The sequence below is a fragment of the Indicator indicator genome, chromosome 11 (assembly GCF_027791375.1).
Source record: "Indicator indicator isolate 239-I01 chromosome 11, UM_Iind_1.1, whole genome shotgun sequence".
NCBI lineage: Eukaryota > Metazoa > Chordata > Aves > Piciformes > Indicatoridae > Indicator > Indicator indicator.
This window is the reverse complement of record NC_072020.1, coordinates 4513410-4536229: the sequence shown is the minus strand read 5'-3', so window position 1 is coordinate 4536229 and position 22820 is coordinate 4513410. Positions and strand designations below refer to the sequence as shown.

The following is a 22820-nucleotide window of genomic DNA, read 5'->3' as shown; positions in this document are numbered from 1 at the left end:
GCTTTTCCCAATCCTGAGATGAAGTTAATAACCAGAGTGTCGAGCGTGAGGCTCTAGTGTTTGGTTTACTGAACTATTTCAATATTGTACGAGAGAAACAGTAGTAAACAAACACCCTTCGACCACAGCTTAAATGGCAAGATAAAAATCTCTTCCTCTAGAAGAATCAGTAACTGCACCTTTATATTAAAGGATTAATTTGCAAGCTACACCGTGGAAATCACAGCAAGCTAGGCTCTAACATTGTGGGGAAAAACCCAACAACCCACAACTAAAGAAAAAAATACAGATTAGTGTTGTGAGTTGAACTCCCGGTGGTTATTTTTCACTGTGCTAAAGCGCCCTGGCTGACTGAGAGTGCATCACTCACACCATTCTCTTCTGCCAGACTCCTCCATGAAGCCCACCCACAGTGTGACGTGAGACTGAGGAAGCAGCTGACATATTGTGACTGCTCTTTATTCCTCCAACCAGGGTCACATCCACCCACTGAGCTCCCTGTCTGCCATGGTGGGGCACTGGCCTGCTGCTGGGCTTGGGGAGCAGTGGGGGAGGCTGGAGGAGCTACTGTTAGAGTGCCTTGGAAGTACATTGTTCAAGCTCCAATGATAAGTGTCTCTTAAAATGTTTAAGCTCTTCAGATGAACATGTTCTCTTAGGGCTGTCTCAGACTTGACAGGCAGCAGCAGACCTGAAGCCTCTGCCCCAGTTTAGCTAAGAATGCCAAACACTTCTCTGTAGTGGAGGAGAAGCTACCATGTTATGCTGTAAAGGTGTCAGATCTTTCTAGTCTTTCCGTTGCTGGTCTTCCAGTAACAAAGCTGGTGACACATTTTGGGTATCATTTTGCTGACTTTATTGGAAAGGCAATATCCATAATGTGGCCCAGTCTTGGCATTCCTCATGTGCTTGTCTCAAGTCACTGTAGTGCTTCAGTAACCAGTGCCAGAGCATAACTATGAGGGGCTATAGAATGAAATTGTAATTTTTATTAAGTACTTTATCCTTCAAATGCAAAAATACCCTTTCAGAAATTAAACCAACATGAGTTTAGGAGTCCCAGTCTCCCAGAACCTCCAGTTGCTGACGTTTGCCAAGTGGTAGCTGGCAGTAAGGAGCACAGCTGATCAGCCAGTGTTAGTGTGCTCTCTACATCTGAACATGCAACTTCTAGGGTGTGATGACTTTGCCTTTGTATCTTCAGAGCCTGGAGAGAGCTCTAAGCAGAGGGGAGGTGCATACTCTGTGAGGCAGGGCTTCTCCTGACTTAGCAAGAATTCTGTAGACCTTGCCATAGGTTTTGGATAGGAAGCAAAGCAATGTCCCCTGCTGCCACCTTGCCAATAAGGAGCATCAGTATTAAAATTACCAGTGTTCTGTTATCCATGAACAGCATTCCCTTATCCTGCTCTAGTTTCTGAGGAAATAAATGTTGGTAGCAGGGAAATGCCCATGCACAAGGGTCTTCCCTCTTTGACCCCATAATTATACAGGTCTGTATTATGTGCCCCCAAAAAGAAACTTTACCACAGCATTTTACCCCTGTCTGTTTCCTAGTACCTGAAAATAGATGGGAAGAGCAGCAGTGGGAATTGGGCTTTCAGCCATGGCCATTCTCTTTGTGGTTTAGCTTGTTCCTGATTATAGGGATGGATGAGAAGAGGGATGCAAGGAGCAGGGGCTGAGGACAGCTGTGACTGCTGGTTTCTGTGTTGTTGGTGGGTTTTTTTTTTTATTTTTTTTTTCTTCTACCTGAATCCCCTGTTTGGTGAGTGGTGGCTCATTGAAACAGCTCTCAATAGTGGTGTTCCTCCTCCACTTCCCATCTATGGCTGTTTCCTGTTCCTGGAATCAGACTTTTCCTCTAAGCAGCACACTGAGCGGTTATGTGACTTTAGGGGAGCAATCCAGGAGGGAACATACTTTCCCCCCTTCTTCCTGGACATCTTCAGGTTGGGAGTCAGTGCTTTAGGCAGTGCAGAGCTCAGAGCCTGGAAGAAGCTTCCAGTCAGGTGCTTCATTAAATAAATGTTGAAAAACAAGCAGAAACATGGGTACTGTACATTTGTAAGCTTTAAGAGGGTGTGAAGATGATGCTGGGTACTTTGAGGCAGAGGAAATACTTGATCTGTTTGGCTCTTAAAAGAACCCAAATATTTTGAACTGCAGATATGTTCCTGGTATCATGTATTTAATCCTGTCATGAATATCATGTGAGGGAAGCTTTCTCTGTTCTTTTTCTGCAATATTAGTTTCAAAGCAGTTACCAGAAGACATTTTCTAACTCTTGTTTCTGGACTTCTGTGGTCCCTCCACTTGCTGTAGACTTAATTATTGTTCTTTCTTACTTTTATATTAGCCTTCTGCATAAGCTGAGAGCTGCAAAGTTTATTTGAGTATTTGTTTGCATCTATGCACTTTAGACACCCTGCTTCCCATCACCCTCAAGCAAAACCACTACTGATTTGCAAGTGAACAAAAAGAGGTCAGTAAATTGGCACTGTAGGTTTTGTGTTACAGAGCATTGCCCTTCATTTGCTCTTGTTTTATCTTTACAGTAGTGGCACAAGGCTCCTGTACTACTCCTCAGAAACTCCAGGCTAGGAACCTACTATGCAGAATCCATTAGAGATGTGGAGTTTGTGTGTTTGCCTCTCCATGCCTCACTGATCAGAGCTGTGAAATAATTTTGAGAATAGTATGTTTTTTTTCACTAGGAGATTATTTTTTAATGCTGAGGAAATAAAAGTCACTGCACTAGCAATTGGCCAAATATGTCTTGTAGTCTGTGGGGGCTGAGTAACCACATGCTTGGGCACTGCTTTGAGAGTTCTGTAAATGCTGCTTTTGAATTGCTTTCTCTCCCCTTACTTTTCACCTTCACTTCCTTGCAAGCCTTGATTTCTGAGAGATGGAGGCGATAGCCTGTCTTTGAAAGTTTACTTTTCTTCCCAAAAGAAAAAGCCTGCTTTCAAGTGCATAGCTCTGTGCTTCTGCTCTGTTGTGTGTGGTTGACTAGCGGAACCATGTTATTATATGCAGTTTCTTCCACTTGGACATTGAAGAGGACATGTGAGGCTTTAAAATCCTTCCACATTGGCAAAACAGTGTATGAAGCCTTCTGTTTAAACAGTGACCAACAGAAGTTTCATAGATTGGCTCAGGTTGGAAGGAACCTCAGAGGTCATCCACTCCAACCTCCCCTCTATGGGCAGGGACACCTCTCAACTAGACTCAGCTGCTCAAGGCCTCATCCAACCTGGCCTTCAACACCCCCAGGGAGGAGGCAGCCACAACCTCCCTGGGCAATCCATTCCAGAGTCTCACCACCCTCCTAGTGAAGAGCTTCTTCCTCAGATCCAGTCTAACCAAGTTGGTGAGCAGGTCAGCACTGCTGTGGCTGTAATCAGCCTGTTGTGATCAGGCCATGCGGTACAGATCAAACGGCAGGTTCTGAAGGAGCAGCCAGGTGAGCAGCCACATGGATCAACCTTTATCAGCCCTTCCCCAGCTGAGTGCCATTATTGTGTCTGGGAGTGCCACCCTTGTACCAGCCTGGATGTTAGGAGTGTTATTTATTCCCTTGAACTAGGTAGTTGTAATCAGTGAGGACGCTTAGTGCTAGGTACAGAGTTAAAAGGACCTGGTGTGCTGCTTTAACACAGCCTGAGCCTTGGCGGCTTGCTGATGACCATCTCACAGGATCCTCTGAAAACTGAGTCCAACCCCCTGCCAGAGCAGGACCATAGAATCTAGCACAAGTCACACAGGAATGCAACCAGATGGGTCTTGAAAGTGTGCAGAGAAGGAGGCTCTACAGCCTCTCTGGCTGTAGAATCAAGAATCAAGAAGATTGGAAGAGACCTCAAGGATCATCGAGTCCAACCTGTCACCCTACACCTCATGCCTATCTAAACCATGGCACCAAGTGCCACGTCCAATCCCCTCTTGAACACCTCCAGGGATGGTGACTCCACCACCTCCCTGGGCAGCACATTCCAATGGCCAACCACTCTCTCTGTGAAGAACTTTCTCCTCACCTCCAGCCTAAACCTCCCCTGGTGCAGCTTGAGACTGTGTCCTCTTGTTCTGGTGCTGGTTGCCTGGGAGAAGAGACCAAACCCCTCCTGGCTACAACCTCCCTTCAGGTAGTTGTAGACAGCAATGAGGTCTCCCCTGAGCCTCCTCTTCTCCAGGCTAAACACCCCCAGCTCCCTCAGCCTCTCCTCATAGGGCTTGTGCTCAAGGCCTCTCACCAGCCTCGTTGCCCTTCTCTGGACATGCTCCAGCAATTCAACATCTTTCCTAAACTGAGGGGCCCAGAACTGGACACAGTACTCAAGGTGTGGCCTAACCAGTGCTGTGTACAGGGGTACAATGACCTCCCTGCGCCTGTAGGAACAGGGGAGCCTGTTCCAGTGCTCTGGGAGCCTCGCAGTGAAGAAGTTCCTCCTCATGTTGAGGTGGAACCTCCTGTGCTGTAGTTTATATCCATTGCCCCTTGTCCTATCACAGGGTGCAAGTGAGCAGAGCCTGTCCCCTCCCTCTTGACCCCCAGCCCTCACATGTTTATAAACATTTATTAAATCCCCTCTCAGTCTTCTCCAGACTAAAGAGCCCCAGGGCTCTCAGCCCGTTGTCATAGGGCAGTGCTCCAGTCCCTCTGTCAGCCTGGTGTAGCTCTCCTCCCAAGCGTTACTTGATAGTAGTGAGGGAATGTTAGAGCCAAGGGAACTACTGAAGGCACAGTTGTTTCGGAGAACAGCCTGCTGGTGTCAGGGTTTCTGAGAGGTGGTTTATGGCATGACTCATGAACTTAATATTAACAAAAAAAAAAAAAAAAAAAAGGGGTGGGACAGGGGAAAGTTTGTGTTTTTTACTGTGCATGGTCTCCTGGACGTGGCATCATCTGTCTTTACGTGAAGGTTTAATGGAAAGCTTCCATTTAACCCCTTTTTTATTATAGTTTATGTTCTCTGCAGGTCACTTCACTTTTTTCTTTTTTTTTTGCTGTGGAATGCTGCTTTTCACTACTACAGCTTGTAGTTTACAGCCACACTGCATTGTTGCTAGTGCAGTGGTGTAGTTATTTCTTATACTGCTGTGTCATGGTTGTCAAATTACTACTTTGAAACCTAAAGGTTTTACTGTTACCATGTTCAGACTTCATTATTTGACTGAGTGTAATTATCTTTAGAGTGGCATCCTTTAGAGTTCCCTGGCACTGCTGGTGGCACTAAATAATGTAATTGTTTTCAGGACTTGAGCCTCAGAAACAGGTTTTGAGAAATGAGAATAGCGATGGATGTAGATTGTGTATTTATAAATTGAGTAGTGTTGGTTCCTTGCAGTGACAAACTGTCCCCTGGTAATGTTACCATACTCAATGCTCTTTTTCTTTGTCACTGAAATCTTATTAGGCCTTTACCTGTCTATCCATCTATCCATCTCCTTCTGCCTTAATGGGTGTTAGGGCAGCATTAGTTAATCCATCAGCCTGAGCTTTAACTGACATTAAGGGTAAATCCCCAAAGGACAATTTGTGCTACAGCAGCCTGATAACCCATGGTTCATCTGATCAGTGGAGCTTCATTAACAGTACATGAACAGGAATAGCTGTAGCTGAAAATAAGGAGAATATGCAGGTACAGCAGAAAGAGCTATTGTTTATTGTGATGATTGGTGGATTTTTAGAAACCTTGCAGACTTCTAGCTTAAGGCATTGTAGCTTCTTAAAGGATCAGCTGTGGTGGTAGACTAAACTATTACATACTTCCTGGTTCCTTTTCCATACCTCCTGGTTCCACCACAGTGGTTAATCCTCTCATCCAGAGTGATACTGTGGTGGCTGTGATGTGGTCTGGGTGGTATAGGAACCATTTCCCATTTTTGTGTGCATCTTGTGATTACTTTCTGTCTCATACCCCAGAACCCACCATATGCTACCAACATATGACATAAAATCTTTACCTTCATCAGTCTTTACCTTCCTAGTAAATCAGCATCTTTACGTTCCTAGCAGTATTTGAGTTGCTTATTCATGGAGTAACTCTACTGCATGTAATATGATGTCTAGGTGGCATGCTGGAGTCCTAGTTACATAGCTAAGAATAGGTTTTCACTTTTTCCTTATTTTTTTAAAATGAATTCACTAAGTTCTTCTACAGAGGAGAAAGTTCTAACACTGTAATGGTTTGTTCTGCCACTAACAAATGGAAACACTTATTACCGAAGTGAAACATTTTGAACACTAATTTGAACTTGAAGCTTTGATGATTATTATTTTGAGATGGTGATAATGATGGTGATGATTATTATCTTCTGATATACATAACCTAAAGTTGATATCAAGATGAAACACAGACCAAAGCTCTTAAAAGGATATTTTTCCCTAACAGTACTGCCAACATGATTAATGTTCTGTTTTATTTCCTCACAGTTTTATGTGCTGAAAGAGTGGGCCAGATGACTAAAACATACAATGACATAGATGCTGTTACACGTCTTCTGGAAGAGGCAAGTATGACATCTCTCTGAAGACCCCTACCCAGTATGAGAAAGGAGGGCAGAAATTACATGGCACAGACCTGGTGGTGGACTGTCCTCCAGTCAGGAGGAATAAGTGCTCTCCTTATCTCATTGCTGAATACGCTTCATAAGATCGTTTGTGTACCTCAGTCATATGGGTCACAGAATGTTAGGAGTTGGAAGGGACTCCAAAGATCAAGTCCAACACCCCTGCCAGAGCAGGATCACCGAGGGCAGGTCATGCAGGAACACATCCAGGTGGCTTTGGAAAGACTCTAGAGAAGGAGACTCCTCTCTGGGCAGCCTGCTCCAGTGCTCTAATACCCTCACCATAAAGAAGTGTCTGCTCCTGTTAAGGTGGAACCTCCTGTGTTCCAGCTTGCACCCATCATTCTTTGTCCTGTCATTGGGCACCACCAAAAAGAGCCTGGCACCTTCATCCTGACACCCACCCTCACCCCTGGAGCCTTCTCTTCTCTAGGGTGACAAACCCCAGCTCCCTCAGTTATCAGCTAACACTTGTGCTTTATCCAAAGACTTGTCCTGGTGTAATCCAGTGACTTCTAGTAACAGCCTGTGAGCTGTTTGTATTTCGTTTCCTTTCTCTTGTTTGGCTGAGATTTCCTTGTGGTTGTTTCCATGACTCCTTTTAGTGATGATGCATCATTCTGCCAAACAGTTTCCTCTCCTGAGTCATGTAGCCAAATGTCTGTAGATCCAGCAATCACACCTGTGGGAGGAATACTGGAAGGACTTGCTGAGCCAGTGTTTAGAACTTGTGGTGTGCTTCCTTACCTGGGTGACAGCAGAGGCAAAACAGGCGAGTGGGAAATAGGTGAACCTTTAATAAAATGAATATTTTCATTGAGCTTTTTTGTTTTACATTGCTATAATTTCTGGTTGGATCCCACTTTTCCTAGGCATGCACTTACAACCACTTTCTCTGCTCTCCAAATTAAGGTTATCACAAGAGATTGCATCCATTTGCAGGTTTTGAGGTGTAACTCCTGCTACATTCATACACACAAATGAAAAAAATACAAGACAGAAGCAGCCCCTTGTCTGTCTTTCCTGATGGCAAGCTTCAAGTGATTGTAGCACAAAAGCTGGCAGGGTGAAATGTGCAGCATCTTGGGGGGAGATCAGGAAGGGAAGATCTCAAAACCACATCTGTGCATATGTTTTGGAAGTCCATGCCAGTTGCACTGAAACTAGACAAAGGGACTGACACCAGATCTAAGAACAGGAGCAGATTCCTCCACAAGCCTGTTTTCTCATCCCTGTCTAATAAGAGTGTGAACGTGCCCAGCTTCAGTAGGGACACATTGCTCTAATAAATCAGTTTCTTATCAGTGTGAGTAAGAGGCCTGACCCCAATACAATGTTTACAACTGAATTGCTAAAAATCCTGTGGGAAGTCTAGGGAGGTTCAGCAAAGAGCCTGGAGATACCCATACATTGCTCAAATTTGAGGCTAGAAACCTTGCTGCTGTGTAGCTCTTCCTCTGCAGAGTTGAGCCTGCAACAATATGTGGTTTTTCCACTTCATATTTACAAAGTGAGCCAAGTTACTGAACAATAAGCTGGCTTGATAAGTAAACCAGACACTTTTTTGGGTAACTTTGTGGGACCTATTGTTCTGAGAGATTGTACATGAGATTAATAGAAATATGCCATGGCTAGATAATGCCACTATCTTTCAGTGCAAATAGAAGCCTGACCTTCAGAAAGCATTGGTAAAGTGCAGCTTGGAGGTACAGCAGCAACCCATAACCTCTCTTTTTATTCACTGATTATTGCATAACTTCTTTTTTAATTAATTGACTTCAGATCCGTGTGGCTGGTAGCTGTAGGTTTTGCAGGCTTTGTCATTGATGTCTACATGACATAAGGAAGCTTTTAGTCATAAAATCTGGATGGCTGTCAGGATAGTAAATAAGCCCCAAAGAGTATTTGCAGTGACAGGGAGAAAACTCTTCCTGAAATGGTGTTGAACTGAAGCCAAGTGAGGAGTTAATTTTAGCACCATTTCCCCACTCTTTTAAAGATCTACTAGCTCAAGAAGAAAATGATGAACAGAAATGCTTAGTGAATGGTGTGAAGTTTCATGCAGTTTATCATCCTCTGCCAGATGGCTAATAAGCCCATGTCTCAACTCTTCAGAAGTCCCCAACAGGATGAGCCCCAGGTTTCTGTTGACCCATGTGGTAGACTGTCTACATGGGTTATTTGCAATGCTGTGCTGACAGAAGAGAGGGAAGAAGGGGCTAAGCATGGCTTAAGAGTAAAACCATTTCATGTAGATTTGGATGTCTTCAAAAAGAAAGTGAAGGATTTGGTTTTATATGAAAGCAGTCTTGGATGTGTATAGACAAAGAAGGTAGGAGCTGAGCATTTGTCATGGTGGAGTCAATTCTGCTCCTGCCCTGCTTACTGCTTTTTGTTTCAAGGTGGAGCAAGTGGAAACTGAAGAATGCTTAGAAATACCTGCATTCTTTGGTATTTTTACTGTGCCTCTGAACTCTTTAAAATGTAACCTCTGAAGCTCTGATTGCATTCTGCAAATGGTGTAGCAAGGTCATGTAATCCTTTCCTTCAGTAGCTTCTCAAACAAAGCTGTAATAAATCAGATCTGGTTTCACTTAAGTAGTTTCAGTGCAGCCCTTGAGGCTGGGCTGTCATGGGTATGGTTCAGTGGCTCTCTATGGCTCAGGCTTTTCTGAATAATGGGGGAGAAATATAGAATGTTCCATCAGGCTCATGTCCTTCCTGTGTTGAGGGCTCCAGAGCCAGATGCAGTACTGCAGGTGAGGTCTCACCAGAGCAGAGGGGCAGAATCCTCTCTCTCCATCTGCTGGCCACACTGCTTTTGATGCAGCCTGGGCTGCCATTGGCCTTTTGGGTTGCAGATGCACACTGTTAGCTCACAAGTCAACATAAGCAGGAATGGAAAAAGAAAATCAGCAAGAACCAACTAACCAAACCCAGAAAAAGATCTTTTCGTTGCTCAAGTGATTGTGTCTGGCCTTTCAGGATAATTTTACCCTCCCTGAGATCCTTTGGTGAATAAAACAGCTGAAAGAAGCTTTCTTTTGTTACTGCTTCACAGAAAGAACGGGACTTGGAATTAGCTGCTCGCATTGGCCAGTCACTATTGAAGAAGAACAAGTCACTGACAGAGAGAAATGAGTTCCTGGAGGAGCAAGTAGACCACATCAGGGAAGAGGTGAGATTTTTATGCCAGCGTGCTCTTTCTGCAGCAATGGGGAGAATTTTTTTCCTTCTTAGCTTCACCTTGTTCATAGTTAATTTGTCAGGTGTCCTCCTGTCCCTAGCAGCATTGTTCAGACATTTTTACAGCCTGTGCACTTTGAAAACTGTGATCAGAAAGGTGGCTCAAATCAGGTGAGTTGAGAGGAACAAAAGAACAACACTTCAAGCCATTGTATTTTTCTCTGCTCAGACTGAAATTTTCTCTGAAACCAGCTGCTTCTTTTGTTTTAAGCCACCATACCCACTGCTTTCTTCTCCTTGTTTTGTCCTTGTTCTCCTGCTTTCTGCATGCTTCCCCTGTCCCAATGATCTCACCAGTCAGTTCACCTCTCCTACCTCCCTTCATGTGCAGCTGCTCTTTTTTTTACCCTGAATCTTTCTCAGTCCTGACTTATTTCTTCCTCACTAACTGATGCTTACTTGTTCTGTCCCAAATGAACCACAGTGAATTAAAAATGAAAAAAAAATACTCCTAAGAAAACTTCTCAGGGATGCGAGGTGTTGATTGATATCTGAGATTAGCTGATAAATGAAGTGTGATACATAGTGATGGAGCAAACCCATAGAAGTAATTATCTTTTGATGTGACCTACCCTTTTTGGACAGGAGAGCCAATTGTCTCCTGTCCCAGAGGACAGCTGTTGCCTACTGCCCAAGTCTCATCATGCAGCAAACCAGTTTGTGTGTGGGTCAGTACAGCAATTGCTGGGATGTGTGCATGCACTGACTGGGCAGGCCAGTGCATCCCTGCCATACAAATGGAGCATTTGATTGAGGAAGGTGGAGGACAGGCATGGGCTGCCTCTGCCCACATCTATTTTTGTTTAGAGGGACTCAAGATCAGCATTAGGACAAGTGCCACCAGAAATAAGCTGCTTACCAGGTGGCTTGATATGTCAGGCCATATGTTCTGTCAACACCCATCTTTCACACTGGCATTAGGACTCCTCCAGCTATGGATGTGTTTGAGGCAGAGCTCATCAGGCTTCAAAGCCATGAAAATGAAATTTTTTTATGTTGAAAATCTTTTCAGTAAGTTTCAAGTTTTCCATTAATGCTGAATTTTTAGTATAGGGGCAGAATGGTAACTAAGAGAAATGTCTGTAAGGGTAAGAGACAAGAGAATTTATTTGATACTTCAATTCTATATATTACAAAACCTATAGGTTCCTGAGACAAATCATTCTTGTTGTATAAAGTTAAGGTTTTATTGGTGTATGTATCGTGGCATAAATAGTTTAGCTTTACATCTCTTTAACCTTCCAAACTTCTCCTGACAAAACCTTCTGGCCAGGCCATGAAGCAGGTGAAATTGTGCCACATTCATAGGTAGGTGTCAAAGTAACATAGATCTGTGCATTTAATTAATAATTTTAAAGGGATCATTTTCTCTCTGAAAAAATAAGGAAGCTGCTGGTTCTGGCCTATTCCAGTCTTGGCCTCATGGTTTAGTCTGAGGATGGTGCTTGGAGGATGAATGACTGGCTGGTTTGTACTGGGCTCACCTCAGCACGTGCCTAGACAATCCATGTACTGATCTCTGTGCAGGTTTCCCAGCTGCGCCATGAGCTCTCCATGAAAGATGAACTCCTCCAGTTCTACACCAGTGCTGCTGAGGAAAGTGAGCCAGAGTCTGTCTGCTCCACCCCGTAAGTCGATCCATCTACAGCACTGACCCTTTCTCTGGTACTAAGCATGGGGAGTTTGGACAATTTAATAGCTTTGAAAAGCAGTGAAGTGTTCTCTCTGTTGGCTGGAACTATACCTGGCACTCTGAACTTAGTGCCCAGCACCAGCTGGAAGGGTTTGTGCTGGACCAGCTGGCTATCCAGGTGCCAACGAGGCAGGAGGGGACAGTATGTAAGGAGGCTGCTGACACAGTGCTGCAACTTCCACAGGAGCTAGGTCACCATGGTGGTGAGACAGATGTAGGTCCCAGTTACAGCACCCCACTGCACCATGTACCTTTCCATGCTGTGATAGAACATACCACACCTGTGACCCTTGCATCAAAGGACTGCACTCAGGGTGCTGAGGAGAAATTCCAAGCAGAGGAAAATAAATAAATGATGGCTTCTAGCCTGGTTTCCCAGCAGCTACCTGGGTGAAGAGCATAGCAGGCTCCAAGTTATTGCTGTGTTTTTGCACTGGGAAGCATTCACAGTGTTCATCAGGAAGCTACTGGGTTGCTCCCTGTAGTAAGTTGGTTTAATTTCTCATAGCCTTGGTTGTGTAACTTTTCTGTAGGAAACAAATGGCATAATGCATACATTTAAAAAAAATGTTCTCTTTGAAAAATCACTGCAGATATAGTGCTGCCCAAACATCCTGGCATGAACAAGCTGTATTTCACATCAGAGAAGAGCAGATCTGGTCTGGATGTTAGAAACAAGTTCTGCACCATGAGGGGGGTGGCACACTGAAATAGGTTGCCCTGGCAGGTGGTTGGGGCCCCATTCCTGGAGGCATTCCAAGTAAGGCTCAACAGTGCTCTGTGCAACCTGATGTAGTTGAGGATGCCCCTGCTGACTGCAGAGCGGGGGTTGGACTAGGTGACCTGTGGAAGTCCCTTCCAACCCAGACCATTCTGTGATTCTATGTGGCTTCATCTGATTCTGAGACCTCTGCTTGGACTGTACTTCTGTGAGCCTGGCCATAATACAGGTGAAAATGTGTTCAAACTCTTTTTTTCATTACAAGGCTGAAGAGAAATGAATCTTCCTCCTCTGTCCAGAACTACTTTCACTTGGATTCTCTTCAAAAGAAACTCAAGGACCTTGAAGAGGAGAATGTTGTGCTTAGATCTGAGGTGAAATTGCTTCCCTTGTGTTTTGCTTAATAAGGTTTTTCATTTAAACACACAAGTGTGGAGAAGTGTGTATTGGAAGTTGAGACTGTCTAGCTGAGAGGATATCATTGCACCTGTGACACAGATCTCTTGGTAGTTTTTATCACTGTTATTTGTCCCTCTAACTGAGGGAAAGGCTACACAAAGCAGTTTTCTTGCCAGTAGAATATGCATGATTGTGGACATGTTTTGGAGCCCAGGACTGCACCCCTAAATGGATCTTAAGGATCTGACCTGGTAGATGTGTGACATCATCATGAAGCTTGTAGGCTGGCATGGTGTCTCTGTTACAAATTCAGTGTTTGTCAAAATAAAGATTGCCAGCCTAAACTTGCATGAAATCCCTTCAACTGTCAGTTGAATGTGGTTTTTCTGACCTTTTTTCTTTCTGATAATGTTCCATTTGTTTCCCAGATGGCACAGTCTTTAAAAGTTTGTATACTGTTCCCTCTCTGTCAGAAAAAACGCTTCTGCCTAAAAAATGAGACAACAAAGCTCTTGAGGGGTCTAGAACATGAGGAGCTGCTGAGGGAACTGGGGTTGTTTAGCCTGGAGAGAAGGCGGCTCAGAGGAGACCTCTCACTCTCTCTGCCTGAAGGGAGGATCTAGGACGTGGGGTTGGTCTCTTCTTCCAAGTAACAAGTGACAGGGCAAGAGGAAACAACCTGGAGTTGTGCTGGAGAGGTTGGACATTAGGAACAATTTATTCACAGAAGGGGTTGTCAAGCCCTGGAACGGGCTGCCTAGGGAGGTGGTGGAGTCATCAAAGATGTGTAGATGTTTTGCTGAGGGACGAGGTTTACTGGTGACTTGGCAGTGCTGGGTTAATGGTTGAACATGATGATCTTAAAGATCTCTTCCAACTTAAATGTTTCTATGAATCATTAAGAAGTTGTGCAAGGCAGGTGAGTAATAGGTGGCTTGAGGATAATGAAGGCAGGATTAGAACTGAGAGCCACTACATCAGGAGCAGCAGGAGAACCCCATGCAGTGCTGGCTTCCAGGGAGATGCAGTTTGTGATAGCAAGGCACAGGACAGAGCCAAATCCAAACCCCTTTGAGCAACAGAGTTCTCTACAGATGCAGGCTGTGCCTTTTCAGGCCCCAAGTGTTTGGCAGAGATTACAGACCCACCAAGGGGGTGCCAGATGGAGCCAGCTGGGTGTAGCCACACTCCTCTTGGCACCCCTGGAAGCAGGGCAGAAAAGGCAGCACAGGGAGGGAGGTAGCACTGAGGTTTTCTGTGGGATGCACAGTTGGAATGCCAGAGCTTTCATCTGAATGGGTTTTAAATGCATGAGTGGTAAACTCAGCCAATTAAACCAAGCACTTCATTAGTTTGTGATGATACCTAGCTTTGTCCAGGTGGGCAGCTCAAGCCCTGCATACTGCTCTTTTGTATGCTCAGGGCTTTTCATTTTGTTTTTAGTGCAAAATCCACAAGTGACATCTAGTGGAATATGGTGATAGTGGTGCCAGCTTTTCTGTACAGTCATGTCTCTGCTGAATGTTCACCTGGCCCCTTTTTCCAGAACACAAAGGAGGGCAGGCAGTGACTGTAGCTTCTCTCTCTGTCTTGTTGGAGGAGTGATTAGAGAAGCTTGTCTTTCTGAAGCAGATGGGGATGCAGCAACAGACTGGCAAAGAACAAACCTGCTAACATGCCATATTTGATGTGGATTTCTTGACTAGGCCTGTCAGCTGAAGACTGAAACAATTACTTATGAAGAGAAGGAACAACAGCTTGTCAATGACTGTGTCAAAGAGCTAAGTATGTCCCAATTGCTTTTCATTTCCCACTCAAGATAGCTCTGTTAAAAAAAAAAAAAAACCCACAGAACAAACCTGAGTCAGATCAGTCAGTCTTGTTTTTTTCTGTGGTACTTACTTTCCTTACTTAAATGGTTGTGAGGAGAACATTTCTGGCTGAAATTTCACAGCAGAAAATTCTGACTGGAAACTAAATAATTCTCAGCTGCAAAACAGTTTTGCACTGAAAAAGTGTTAGAGGAAAGTGCAGTCTCCTTTGAAGCACCAGGACCTGGTGTCTTTCTGGTTTTGTGTCCTGCTGTTGATCTTCAAAAACACCTTGCTGTGTACTGGGGCAGGGTTCTGCTGAATGAAGCAGTATTATTCTGAAAGAACATCTTGCTGTTAGCTTTTCTGCTCTGGGGTTTGTGGTGTTAACTGTAATCACTTGTCTTAAAGGGGATGCAAACATCCAGATTGCCAACATCTCTGAAGAGTTAGCGAAGAAAACCGAAGATGCTGCCCGGCAGCAGGAAGAAATCACCCACCTGCTCTCTCAGATAGTCGACCTGCAGAAAAAGGCAAAAGCTGTAAGGAATCACTTGCAAGAATCCTGTTGTGATTTCCTGCTCTTGTAGCTGGAAGACAAGTTACAGTCCTCTGTAAACTATGAGCCTAAAGGGAATTTTCCACCCTTCTTATCTGGGTGACCTCATTTGATGTTTAAGATCTAGCCTACATGACTAGAAAGCATCGATTTATTAAAGGATGCATCTGGAATATTGTGTCACTTCTGGGGTCCTCAGCTCAAGAAAGACCTCAGGGAACTGCTTGAAAGAGTACAGCATAGAGCCAGAAAAGTGCTGAAGGCAGTGGAACATCTCCCTGCTGAGGAAAGGCTAAGGGAGCTGGGGCTCTCTAGCTTGGAGTAGAGGAGCCTGAGGGGTGTTGATAAAGATGTGCAGGGCAGTGTTGGGAGGACAGAGCCAGGCTCTGCTCAGGGATGCCCAGTGATAGGACAAGGGGCAGTGGGTGCAAGCTGGAGCAGAGGAGGCTCCATGTGAACATAAGGAGAAACTTCCTTACTGTGAGGGTGCTGGAGTCCTGGAGCAGGCTGCCCAGAGAGGTTGTGGAGTCTCCTTCTCTGGAGACTTTTAAAACCCTCCTGGATGTGTTCCTGTGTGACCTGCTCTGGCAGGGGGACTGGACTGGATGATCTTTGGAGGTCCCTTCCAACCCTTAACATTCTGTAATTCTGGGATTTCAAATATTAGACATGAAATTCTTCAGTGAACTGAATGGCTTTGGTAAGACAAGAATGTCAATGCAAGTGTTTCAGTGGGCGTTTACTGATTTGTTTTAGAGTCTTTTAGGTTCATTTAGGAAGGCACAGACTAATACTGAGCTTTTTCATGTTAACATTTAAAATGTTTTTAAATTAATGAGCAGACTAACATTGCTGCAGAGAGGATCTGTGGAAAAGTTGGCTTTCTTACTTACCTTACTTACAAACATCAGCAGAGGACAAACATGACAGTATTTCTAATGGGTTTTTTGCCATATTTTAGTGTGCAGTTGAAAATGAGGAACTTGTGCAGCATTTGGGAGCAGCTAAAGATGCCCAGAGACAGCTCACAGCAGAGGTGAGTACCTTACTTAAGATTACAATAATGTAGTAGTAGGGCAACAGCTGTTCTTTTTACCAAAAGAGTTTTGGTCTGAGCTGGATCAGAAGTATTCAATAATTTTGCCTGGCATGTAAGGAATGAAGGAGCTTTACTGTTCTGCTAGAGATCAAAACCTTTCCTTCCTGTTCTCTTCTCCTTCAACTAACGCAGGTTTTGAAAAACTGAGGCTTCTGGGTTTCGTAGGAACTTGTTCAGAGCTTGCTTTTTCTATGCTAGTAGTTTAAGACTATTCTGAATAGTGCCATAGCACGGAAGAGCTCATTCAGACTGGATTTGTTTAGTGAGCAAACTGAAGGCAGCCCAGGGCTGGTGAGTGTCTGCTGGGTGCTGCACTCACATGATCAAAATGTATGAAACGCAATGAATGAAGCCTGATCCCCACAGGATGTGTCTTGTACTTGGTCTGTGTGCTGCTGAAGGTGGGGATGGCCATGGAAGCTTTCATACTGATTGGCCTTTTTTATCTGTGGTGCTTCACAAAGATTGAGCTCATGCTTTGTCTCTAAATGTCTGAGGAGTGGGTGTCAAGATGAAGATGCCAGGCTCTTTTCAGTTGTGCCCAGGTACAAGGACCAAGAGTACAAGCTGGAACACAGGAGGTTCCACCTCGACATGAGGAGACACTTCTTTGTGATGAAGGTGACAGAGCACTGGAACAGGCTGCCCAGAGGGGTTGTAGAGTCTCCTCCTCTGGAGACTTTCAGAACCCACCTGGATGTATTTCTATGTGACCTGCCCTCTGTGATCCTGCTCTAGCAGAGGAGTTGGACTGGATGATCTCTGGAGAGCCCTTCCAATCCTAACATTCTGTGATTCTGTTATTCTTTTTCAGGAAAGACATCAATCGGGTCTCTTCCTGTTATCCTTTTCTAGGCTCTTTGTGTTGATAGTACAGCCCATAACATCTTGGACTGTCTTTTCTGTGTTACAGTTACGAGAGCTGGAAGACAAGTATGCAGAGTGCATGGAAATGCTTCATGAGGCTCAAGAAGAGCTCAAGAACCTTAGGAACAAGACAATGCCCAACGCCATATCACGTCGGTACCACTCTCTTGGTCTCTTCCCTATGGTAAGCTGATTGAAGAAAAACACCTGCACAGACCAGAAAACAACCAACCAAAGGAAATCTCTTTGCAGCTGTCCTACAACTTCAGGGGTAGGATGCTAGGCCAACATATGGGTGAAAAGTAGTGTTAAAGGGCACTTGGTTGATCCATTTGTCATACCTGGTTCTGAAACAGTGGTGCTGTGCAGTTCCTTGTGTTTTGCTGCAGAACTACACAGACTCTGCTTGCACTGTGAATCATGGGTGGCATTAATAGGTTGTCATACAGTTCTTACACATCTTCTGTGCTGTGGTGGCTGATTTCAAGTAGGAACCTTCTACTTTTCTTCAGTATCATTAGAGATGTAACATGACAAACGTTTTCCAAAATTACATCCTTCTTGTCACTCAAACAGCTTAAACATGTTCTTGGGTTAGGGCCAGAGAAAATGCAATGGTTCATTTAAAGAAGATTTGTTGCTGATTTATAATATGGTAGCATCAGTTAGGGCAGTGTCACTAGAATTGCCAGCTTTGCTCCCCTGGTTTCACTTGATTATGATGTGGTACATTTAAATCATGGGGAATGTGCAGTCCCCTCACTCAGATGAGGAAAAAAGAGTGGATAGAATGTCTAAGTAAGCTCAGTGCCTGGCTCTGCTTGCTTGTGTATCTCTAGAGTGATTCCATTAGTTCTGAGGGCAACGATACCAGTAAAGTTTGTTTTGTATTACATGAATGTAATCAAGGAGCAGAATCTAGCCCTCTTTGTCTTTAGCCATGTCTCATCTTGGCTGTTGAAGGAGAGCACAGATCATATTTGTGCTCACAAGAAAATTGTCAACATAGTCTTTGTGTTCCCTCCTGAGACTGAAGATGGGCCAGTTTGAAGTGCAGACGTCTAATAACACATAATTTGTACTTGCACAAATTCAGTCAAAAGCTAAAAAAGTGCTTTCTGGAACCTTTTTGTATTGAGAAGTTTTTATGTTTCATATGAAAATGGTTTTTGAAGTGATGAATCATTTAATGATTATTTAGATTTTTTTGTGTTTGATGCTGCACTCAGCCACATTGAGGCAGTAAAACCTCCTGAGCAGCAGTGGGAAATGGATAACCTGTCACCCTGTGGGTGAAGAATGTAATGCTTTTGGTGTCTTTTTTTTGGTTGGTAATGCTGTGAAAGGGAAGAGTATTTCCTGTTTCTTTTAAATTAAAACAGATCAAGTAAAACTTCACACATTAAAGGGTTGGGTAGGGAGGAGGTGTTTTACTGGAATTTAATCAGGAAAGTTGAGGCAGCTGAATTCTGTTGTTATCTGTAATGGTCTTTTAGGGTCTTGGGCAGATGTTCTCTATCTTTAGGTGGTAAGTACTGTAGCAGTGTGAAGCTAAGCCATCGTTTGGCAGTGATGTAGATATGTTCATAAATCTTCCAGTTTTCCAGTTAATTTTAATTTTTAATCATAGAATGGCTTAGGTTGGAAGGAACCTCAGAGATCATCTACTCCAACCTTCCTGCCATGGGCAGGGATGCCCCTCAACTAGACTTGAGGCCTTGAGCAGCCTTTAAACCCTTCTTTTTTTCTGGAGTGACACGTTTTGAGTTATTCTTGTATAAGAGTAACTATTTCCTGGAGCGACAGCCTGTTAATATTGTGGTATTTGTTTTCCTCTGTGCTTGTTTTTACCAGGATTCATTGGCAGCAGAGATAGAAGGGTCAATGAGGAAAGAACTGCACTTAGATGAACCTGACTCTCCGGACTTCGCGTACGACTGAAAAGCTTTGGTTCCTACTTGACTGATCATATCTGGAGTTAATTAGAGTTTGATGAGAAAGGAAAAGAGCTCGGGATTTAGAAATAAATCTTCCTGTCAGAGTGTGAATGATAGAGAGGAAGAGAAATTGTTGGTTATTGGCACAATTGTATTTCCTCCTAAAACTACCAAAAGAAAGCACCTTTAGATAGGTTTTGCCTTGTCTCAGGAACTTTTTGTCCTCATTCTTGAGGGCTGAGGATGAGAAAAGTTTGGGGTTTTGTATTTTACCATGCTAGGTTTCTTCCATTAATGACAGGGGATGAGTTCAATTTTGACAGATTCTCTCTTCTGGTTTTATAATAGAATTTACCAGGTAATTACCATCTAATCCAGTTTTTACAGAGGGAACAGCAATGCAGGAAGGGATTTTGAGTGGTGATGCCCATTATGCATGTGCTGAAGTTCTCCTGAATTAAACAATAGAGAGGTTTGAAACAAGTTAAGTACTTGTGACAGTCCCAAAGCTATAGATAGATACATCCTGGCAGAAATGGCCTCACTGATGCCAATTGCATGCGTACTCCAATAGGTTTATCTCACCTATTTGTCCAAAACGTGGGCTGGCTAATTTGAAACAAGATAATCTCATTTAAAGGGCTTCTTAGAGAAGCAGAGTTTAGAAAGAAAGCACAGTCAAAGAAGGTACAGTAGCCACTTTGCAGAAACCTTCAAGTATATTTACAAAAAGCTTGACAGATACTTAAACCCTCTGTGAGCACGAGCCGAGAGTTATAAATGAGGCTTTGGCAGAGTGAAATGCTGACTAGAAAATGTAAGATCAGAAAGAGAAGAACATGCTCAAACCCCATGGGATCTGTTTGCCCTTCCAGAGTGATTCAACTTACAGATAGTTCAACATAGCTCACACTGACACAACATCTTTAGAATGTCTTTTATATTGCTATGCATGCACCAAAGAAGGGTACCTTCTTTTTTGTTGCTGTTTCATGGCTTGTCTGGATCTTTATTTGCTTAGCAGTAGTAATTGTAACTTCTGTGGGACTGTTGATTGATAGATGCTCTTAGATTCAGCCTCTTAAATAGAACTATAGACTAGGAGCCTACACACAGAGATTGCAACTGTTCAGCACTTTTGGACAGAAGGAAAGAAATGGCATAAGGCCTGCTGTCATTTTTATCCCTTAGCAACGCTGCCTTTGAGGGATGGAAGTGCCTGCAAGGGATGTGCTGTTCTCATCTTCAGCCTTTGCTGAACCACAAAACAAAGCAGCAATGGCACTTCTGTAGCATGATGCCGGGCAAGGTTTATTTTGTCAGGAAATTTCTGCTGAAGTGTCATCTGATCTTTATCTTGAAGTAGATGAACAATGTTTGCTATGGACAATCAGGATAAAGAATCAGCTGCAGAAGTAGGTAAAAAATTCGGTTTCCAGCTTTGATAACCTTTCCCTTGGTCCTTTATGTTTCTGAATTGTTTTTAAAAGGCTATTAAGGGGGTTGGAAATTGGTTTCAAAAAGAAAAGATATCAGACTTCCTTGTATAGAGATACTCAACAGAATAAATTTGAATTCTCTTTTAAAAAGCATTAACCAGTTCATAATTGAGAACTGAGTGGAGATCCATGTTGTGTGGAAATGAGTTTGTAACAAGCAATGGCTATAAGCATAGCTGATGTACTGAAGTGCTCTTTATTTTGGTTAGTATTTGAGCAGGTCCATGCACATAATGCTCAAATGTTCTGTCTGAAGTATTGCAGGATGATGGAATTACTAGATTGATGGAGTATGGGACCTCAGGTATAGCACTGTACAGAAACTAAAGACAAAGTGGTTGGTAGAGCTGTAACTAGGGGGCCTCATCAAGAAGTTGTTAGCTGTTTGTCTGTGCAGTGGGTGCTGATGGACTGTGTGTGTGTCTCACCAGCCATCAGAAGCGGGTCTTCGAGACAGTGAGAAACGTGAATCAGGTCGTCAAGCAGCGCTCCATGACTCCGTCACCAATGAATATCCCAGGCTCCAACCAGTCCTCTGCTATGAACTCCCTCATTTCCAGCTGTGTCAGCACTCCACGCTCCAGTTTCTATGGAGGAGACCTCTCTAACATTATGATAGACAACAAGACCAACAGCATCATCCTAGAGACAGAGCCCTCTGACAATGGGTTGGTACTAAAGTTTGCTTTTTCTTTCTTGCTGACATAAAGGCAAAGTCTTTCCCTTGTCTTCTTTTTGTCTTGCACTGTGCAGTTAACACAGTGATAAACACCTTGAAAAGTTACTTCAGTTTGTCCTTACAGTTCCTGAACACTCAAATTTATTAGAAAATAGAAAGTTTTTTTTGAAGGTACTGTGCTTAACCTGTGCCTAGTCTAAGATGCAGCATCACCAGATGATGTAAAGCAGCTCTTTGTTTTTGTAGCTGTGGGTCAACACTTGATTAATTAAATTTCCACCAGTTTCCATTAACACCAGGGAATTCTGATCTAAGTTACAGCTACAGCTAACTCTTTTGATTCTAAAAATAAGTAAAGTGTGTGTAGGTTACCTGATAGGAAAACTTGTGAATGAAACCCATCAGAACTTTGCATTTCTTGGTATTTGTCCCTTGTCTCAGTACAGTTCCACTCTCTGCTGTGTATAATTTCCAGTTCAAATGACTTAATATGTCAAAACAAAGAGTATTTGTCAGCATGATACACTCCTGTGACTCATTATGGTGCTCCAGCAGCATTGGCCCTGTGGCATGTGGTCTGCTTACTTGAGCTTGTGTAACTGAGAGACACAAAACAAGTAGACCTCTGTCATCTCTTTGTAGGAGGAAGCTCTTAAGTGAAGCACAGCTTTTCCAGCCAGCAGTTTCCAGGCAGGAAGTAGGATGCAAGACCATTTTAGTGTGAAAGAGACAGATTAGATTGATGTTTGCCTTTGAGCTCTCCAGAGAAGTAGCAAGTTGTTCCCAGACACAGAAGTTTAAAGGGCTTGTTGAAGGTCTCTAAACTGTCATGTGGAAATTTTCAGCATCTCTAAGAATTCCATTTTTCTATCTTCCTCCCTCCCCTCCTTTGTTTTGTTTTTGTGTGTATGTACCCTGTTACATTTCAGAAATGAAGACAGGATGAAGAAGCCTGGAACTCCAGGGACTCCAGGCTCCAGTGACCTAGAGACTGCCCTTCGTAGGCTGTCCCTGCGGCGGGAGAATTACCTCTCGGAGCGGAAGTTCTTCGAGGAAGAGCAGGAAAGGAAGTTGCGGGAGCTGGCAGAAAAGGGTGAACTCCACAGCGGCTCCGTTACCCCCACAGAGAGCATCATGTCACTGGGAACTCACTCCAGGTTTTCAGAATTCACTGGATATTCAGGAATGTCTATCAGCAGTCGCTCCTACCTGCCAGAAAAGCTTCAGATTGTGAAACCGCTAGAAGGTGATAACAAAGGGCCTCGGCCTTTATCTGTTGTTCTTAGTGACTCTTTGTGGTCTCTTATCCATCACCAGAAAGCAGGAAATCTTTGCAATACCTACTCTTTTTACTTTAGAGATAGTAACCCACGCTGTTGGTTTGAAATCTTCTAACTACTACTTTATTTCCACAAGCCTTAAAAGTATTAGGAAACAGTTCCAGCCAAGGTAGTAAAATAAATGTTACAGAGGCTGCACATGAATTAGGACCTGACCTAAACCTCAGTGTGGCCATTTCTTATTTAGACAGGGAAGGTGAATGAGTAACTGAAATCTAAGCAGCTCTAGAGTATGAATTACTTTCTCAAATCTCAGTTTTGCAAATAGTCCAGTTGGTCTAGTAAGACTCTTTGTGATGAATTGACTCTGGACTTTACTTGTCTGTGTAAATGGCCACATGTGAGTCCGTATTGCTTTGGGTTCTGTGTGTGAAGTACATGGGGATTTTTGTAA

General features: G+C 43.6%; 1 protein-coding gene across 6 annotated transcripts in view; it reads left to right on the top strand.

Moving 5' to 3' along the window:
- Positions 1–22820, top strand: part of TRAK1 (trafficking kinesin protein 1) — a 56050-nt gene that overhangs the window by 16586 nt on the left and 16644 nt on the right. For all 6 annotated transcript variants that reach the window (XM_054385151.1, XM_054385150.1, XM_054385149.1 and 3 more), the window contains exons 2-12: positions 6440–6516; positions 9638–9754; positions 11350–11450; positions 12502–12610; positions 14342–14420; positions 14858–14988; positions 15967–16041; positions 17018–17155; positions 18826–18902; positions 20839–21075; positions 22016–22332. In XM_054385151.1, the coding sequence (XP_054241126.1) occupies positions 6466–6516; positions 9638–9754; positions 11350–11450; positions 12502–12610; positions 14342–14420; positions 14858–14988; positions 15967–16041; positions 17018–17155; positions 18826–18902; positions 20839–21075; positions 22016–22332 (1432 nt within the window). In that variant the 5' untranslated portion in view covers positions 6440–6465. The remainder of the gene's footprint in view (positions 1–6439; positions 6517–9637; positions 9755–11349; positions 11451–12501; positions 12611–14341; positions 14421–14857; positions 14989–15966; positions 16042–17017; positions 17156–18825; positions 18903–20838; positions 21076–22015; positions 22333–22820) is intronic.